The sequence below is a fragment of the Austrofundulus limnaeus genome, unplaced genomic scaffold (genome assembly GCF_001266775.1).
Source record: "Austrofundulus limnaeus strain Quisiro unplaced genomic scaffold, Austrofundulus_limnaeus-1.0 Scaffold95, whole genome shotgun sequence".
Taxonomy (NCBI): domain Eukaryota; kingdom Metazoa; phylum Chordata; class Actinopteri; order Cyprinodontiformes; family Rivulidae; genus Austrofundulus; species Austrofundulus limnaeus.
The window spans coordinates 68,324-73,900 of record NW_013952497.1 but is presented as its reverse complement, the minus strand read 5'-3'; the positions used below and the strand labels follow the sequence as shown (position 1 = coordinate 73,900).

At 41.6% G+C, this 5,577-nt stretch overlaps 2 protein-coding genes across 5 annotated transcripts in view; both read left to right on the top strand.

Moving 5' to 3' along the window:
• The first annotated feature begins 338 nt into the window (after positions 1-338).
• The window catches only part of tubd1 (tubulin, delta 1), a 6,065-nt gene continuing 826 nt past the window's right edge, over positions 339-5,577 (top strand). The window contains exons 1-6 of one of the 2 annotated variants that reach the window (XM_014012805.1): positions 340-605; positions 681-828; positions 961-1,177; positions 1,565-1,796; positions 2,068-2,232; positions 2,303-2,431. In XM_014012805.1, coding sequence (XP_013868259.1) covers positions 452-605; positions 681-828; positions 961-1,177; positions 1,565-1,796; positions 2,068-2,232; positions 2,303-2,431 — 1,045 coding nt within the window. In that variant the 5' untranslated portion in view covers positions 340-451. Of the gene's footprint in view, positions 606-680; positions 829-960; positions 1,178-1,564; positions 1,797-2,067; positions 2,233-2,302; positions 2,432-5,577 lie in introns of both variants that reach the window. The other variant, XM_014012806.1, reaches the window with a different exon arrangement.
• On the top strand, positions 2,847-5,259 carry LOC106520611 (zinc finger CCCH domain-containing protein 14; the record flags this gene model as incomplete). 3 transcript variants are annotated; one of them, XM_014012804.1, is given in 7 exon segments in its annotated part: positions 2,847-2,978; positions 3,297-3,339; positions 3,432-3,546; positions 4,169-4,209; positions 4,332-4,500; positions 4,594-4,891; positions 5,081-5,259. In XM_014012804.1, coding segments are annotated over 5 exon segments (779 nt in total), but the record flags the coding sequence as incomplete, so codon positions are not given.

Below are 5,577 nucleotides of genomic sequence, written 5' to 3'. Positions count from 1 at the left end.
AAGTAAGTAAGTAAGTAAGTAAGTAAGTAAGTAAGTAAGTAAGTAAGTAAGTAAGTAAGTAAGTAAGTAAATAAAAAATACTACAACGATCTGGGAATGACAGCAAATTCTGACTCTATTTTTTTATTTATAAAAACAAAAACAATACGTTCAAAAATGACACAAACTGATTTTTATCAAACTGGGAAATATCAATTTGCCCATGTGTCTGGAGCAGTCCCAACTTGAAAATGTTATATTTAATAGAATTTTATTTATAGAAATTTTCCACTGGGTGAAGACAAGTTTTTTTTTTCCGGCCACTGAGAACTTTATTTTGAAAGTTTCGTCGTTTTGACCGGAAGTTCCGCTTTTAAATTTTAGCGCTGTTTCCAAAAACACTGAACACGAAGCTGAAATTGAGAAGCAGGACACACAGACTGCTCGGAATAAACCTTATAATCGATTTTAAATGTCCGTAGTGACCGTTCAGCTGGGTCAGTGCGGGAACCAAGTGGGTCAGGAGCTGTTCGACACCATTTGGACCGACAATGTTCCGGAGGGACAGAGGAAAACGTACTGCACGAGCAGCCGGGACCGCTTCTTCCGTCGAACCGCACATGGAGGTAGGACTGCTCTGCCTTTAAATGATGTAAATAAGTATGTGAGCTTTGTTTTTTAATGCCCTGGGTGTGTTTCAGGCCTGCAGGCCAGGGCGGTGTTGATTGATATGGAGCCCAAAGTTATCAACCAGAGCATGACCAAGGCTGCCAAGTCCGGCAGGTGGAAGTATGGAGAAACTTCACACTTCAGCCAGAAACAAGGCTCTGGAAACAACTGGGCTAATGGGTAAGAGATGAACCACCTAGAGTCACTTACTCTTTTAAATTTGAGACTGTTCCTTTCCAAGAGATGTGGTGTGGTTTTATGGTTTGATTTATGCAAATGAATGCTGATGATGTTCTGATCACATCCAACCAGGTATCATGTCCTCGGTCCTCGTCACAGAGACGTGGTGGAGGAGCTGGTGAGGCGGGAGGTGGAGAGCTGCGACGTGCTGGCAGGTTTCATGCCCATGATGAGTGTTGCCGGGGGAACGGGGTCTGGAGTCGGTACCTTTGTCACTCAGTGTCTCAGAGACATCTACCCAGGTTCCTTCATCCTGAACCACCTGACCTGGCCTTACGGGACAGGGGAGGTAGGTACACTCAGACGCTTGAAAGGATAATAATTATTTTGTCTGTGTTGTTAATAAAAAAATCTCATTGGATCAACTTTAGTGGAACTCCCAGAAAGTGATTATTGTATTAAAATCTACGATATCTGGAGTCACTCCGGTTCTCTGAGTGACTTCTGATTGGCTCACCGAAGGGCTTAACAGAAATAATAATTATTATTTACAAAATTAAAATAGTTTTTATATCAGTGGTAACCGTGGCCTCTGAGTGATTTAGTTGAGTATCTCTGTATTAATGTCTCAAAATAAGCTGCTTTAAAACCAAATAATGTGCGTTCATTCAAGTAATGTTAATTATAATTTCAGTGCCTTTAAAAAAAAGTTTCCTCCTTCATCTCATTCTGTCAGGTGATCGTGCAGAACTATAACTCGGTGCTGACGCTGGCGCACCTCTACCAGCTTTCGGACGCCATCCTGGTGCACGAGAACGACGTCGTGCACAAGATCTGCAGTCAGCTGCTGAACATCAAGCCCATCTCTTTCAGTGACATCAACGGGGTCATCGCTCACCAGCTGGGTGGCGTCCTGCAGCCCGCGCTCACACCCGACTCCCACGGAGCCTACGGCGGGAATCCTCTGGGTGAGGGTGGCTTGGGTGCACACAAACACACAATCGCGTCACTTTAATTCACATCTGTCAACAACAGCAGTGAAGCTTCCCCAGAGGTTTTTACTGTTCTAATGTCTGTAAGTAAACTGTAGAGTGAAATGTTCGCTTTCACTTCAGGGGTTTTGGTCATTTTAAGCAACATTTTCTGTTGAGAGCTAAAGAGCACGGTTTTGTTTTTTAAACAATATTGTACATTTAAAAGGTAAAAATGTACTTGTGAACTTTGTGTACCGTCTGCCAGGTGAGCTGGTGAGCGCCCTCGCCTGCCACCCGGAGTACAAGCTGCTCAGCGTGTGCACCGTCCCCCAGATGCCCACCTCCTCCATCGCCTTCAGCACGTTCAGCTGGCCGGCGCTGCTCAAACATCTCCGGCAGATGCTCATCTCCAACTCCAAGATGGAAGAAGGTAGGTCACCCCCTTTTTTTTTTTGCTTCAAGATTTAACTGTGACTATGATTACTGAGTGGTTTTCTCAGGTATTGATTGGCAGGTGAGTCTGCCTCCAGCTGCAGGACGGGTCAGGGGTCTCACACCAGGCAGTTTCAACGTCTCGCTGGCTAACCTGCTCGTACTGAGAGGCAAGGACGTCTTCAGTGCAGAGACAGGTCGGACATGGAGGAAATGTGTTGATTTGATTTATTTATTTAACAGGAAAAGATTACTAAAAATCAAGCCTGACTCAGCATAATTGCTGTTTTACAGCNGTAATATTTGGGGTCACAAGTTTTTGCCATGGATATTTTGTGGGTCAGAAGATAAAAAGTTTGGGAACCACTGCTTTAAGGGACAAAAACTCTGTATAAATAACTATTTATATTTGTGTACAAGCTGTTTAGATTGTCAAAAAGCCTGTGTTTTTATGGTTATTAACAAAGTTTGTGTTTTCAGACCAGTAATATTTGGGGTCACAAGTTTTTGCCCTGGTTATTTTGTGGGTCAGAAGATAAAAAGTTTGGGAACCACTGCATTAGAGCCAACGCTTTTGACGGAAGTTGTCGAAAGACTCTTTTCGTCCCTTTTCGGCTCCCCTCGACAGTCACGTGATCCTCATATTTGTCTCTTTAGTTAGCGGTTGTGCTAAAAGAGTTCCTATTTAAACTCTTATTTACGCAATTTTTAAAACCAAAATCATGGAAATTGGGACTGAAATTAGTAAGAAAATTCGAGTGAGTAACGGTACAGGTTGAGTTTGAGTGGACAGTTTTGCTAGTTTGATTATCGAAAAACAGCCGCTGCTAGCTGGTTAGCTTGCTACAGTTAACCTAGCGTGTCAGGCAGTCAAACACTTGCTGCTTATTTTTATAACAAGACTGTTTTACACCTTAGAGTAGTTTACAGACTGCCTTTTACTTTTTGGGGCAATATTCATGTAACACGCAGTGCTAAGTCGTGGTTAAGTGTTTGTACTGATGACAGCGAAGCTAATGCGCTAAGTATCTATAAAATAACTTTATTCTGTTTTTGTTTTAGGCTGCCATCAAAAGCAAACTTCAGGAGCTCGGTGCTTACATTGGTAAGTCAAGACAACGAACTAAACATCTGGTACAAGACTTACTTTGTTGTTTACTACGTTTCATGTTATTTTTTTTTCCTTTTTCTGTGTAGACGATGAGCTCCCTGACTACATCATGGTGATGGTGGCAAACAAGAAAACCTCCCAGCAGATGACTGATGATCTATCTCTGTTCCTGGGAAACAACACGATTAAGTTTACAACATGGTATGATCTTGGTTTATTTAGTTTTTGCAGTTTTATGTTGATATGAAGATGTTCAATACCAACCATTTTCCTTTCTGATTCAGAGTAAAGCTCAGGCTGGTATCGGAGATACTGATCTGATACTTTATGGAGATGCAACTCATGTGTCTGATAAATCTAAAATCAAAGTTGAATTTCACATCATAGCATCATAAAGAACACAAGACACCACAGTTATTTATTCATCTTAAATTCTGAAGTATATTGTAGCGTCTCATTTACAATGTAGTTGAACTAAAACAACAGAAAATCCAAACAGAGGGCACAATTATACAAAACGTGAAAATGGTCTTAAACTATATAAAAATGAAGTAAAAAAAACATTAAAATAAATGTTTATGTAAAACTACTACAAAAATTAAATGTGGCGACTTAACTTATGTTATCTAATTAAGCAATATCCACTGACTGAGTGCTGTTGCACTTACCCAGGTGGAAGAAAAAGTAGTTCCCTCCAACTGTATAACTTAGACAAGATTTCAATCAATTCAATTCATCAATTTTAGAGCATGAAGTTCTGGTATCGGTGGGATCTATACTTGATCTGCACCTCGCTAAACATAACTTATTTTGTTCATTTCAGGCTACATGGTGTCCTGGAGAAATTAAGATCTGTTGCTGGGGGTGAGCTGTGCTTTGCTGAACTCGTTCATGATGTTTCTGTGCATTTAACCATCATTATGCAGTGTTTTGTAAATAATGCGTGTTTAATGTTGTGTCTGCTGACTTTGTTGCATGTTTTGTAGAGCCTGCATCCCTTAGGCAGCTGGAGTCCGACACAGTTACTGTGACCGGAAAGACTTCCTCATTTTTAGTTGAAAACGACAGAGCAGAAGAGCTGAAGGTGCTGACAGTGTCCAGCTCACGCTCTGAACGGACTGAAGCCCCTGTGTCCAGTTCTGCTCATGAAAGCAGGTGCATGAAGTGTTTTTTTATGCTATTGTGTACATTTTGTGTTGCTTTCTCTTTAAAAAAAAAAAAAGTAAAATGCTCATGTTTTGTATTTAGGAAAGCGGTCTTTGGAAAGCTCACCTCATCTATTAAGCCTCTCATGGATCCCCTCCCCTCAGAGGCTGTTATCGACATTAAACCAGAGATGGACGACGACCTCATTGCTGAGGAGCCTGTAGAAACGGGCATCAACAGTCGTGCACATCGCAGAGCCGTTAGACCCACAGCTGAAATCTACAGACCTGGTCAGAGCAAGTTTACGTCAGCGGACATGCGTCGACCCTCAGAAGGACCTTCTAGTGTAAGGCAGCAGGACGGCAGAAGCAGCAGGACCACCAGACCGGCAAATAGCAAGGTAAAGTACGATCCTCCTCTTCTTTTAAGCTTAAATAGTTACTGGAAAACCTGGTTTGTTTTGACAGAATAATCGATTACTAAAATAACTGTTAGCCGCATTTAGCCGTGCAAAGACAGAACAGCCACAGAAGCATATTCAGACCCTTAGGTTTGTGTTTAAGAGTTCAAAATATTAATGTTTGCGCAGCAGGACGAGATGTCACGGAAGCGAAAGGCAGCACCGATGGCGAGTTCTGTCGTTCGAGTGAACCGAGCCGCCGACGAGGACAGCGACGATGCAGAAGAAGAAGAAGAAGAGGAGGAGACGAGTTACAGCGGCAGAGGCCCGTCCAGTCGAGTGTCGCTCCCGTCCAAACCAGAGCGAAAGTCAGTGTTCAGACTTTAAATCTGACTTTGCAGTATTTGTGTTCTATTTTCTTCCTAATCTTTTAAAGGGATCCCTGATTAGTTGTAACATTAGGCTTTATTTAATAAACATATATTTTAACTGTAAAATAAAGACTGTAAAAATACTGTAGGATGTTTAGTTTTTATCATTTTTAAACTAAAAGTTTAAAAATATATTACACGGATGGGGCCATTTTATTTACACACAACGCATTCTGGGTAAATGATGACATCATCTAGGTCATCGGTGTGAGCGAGCTATATCCACCCTGAAGGTTAATCTTGGACAATATCTGA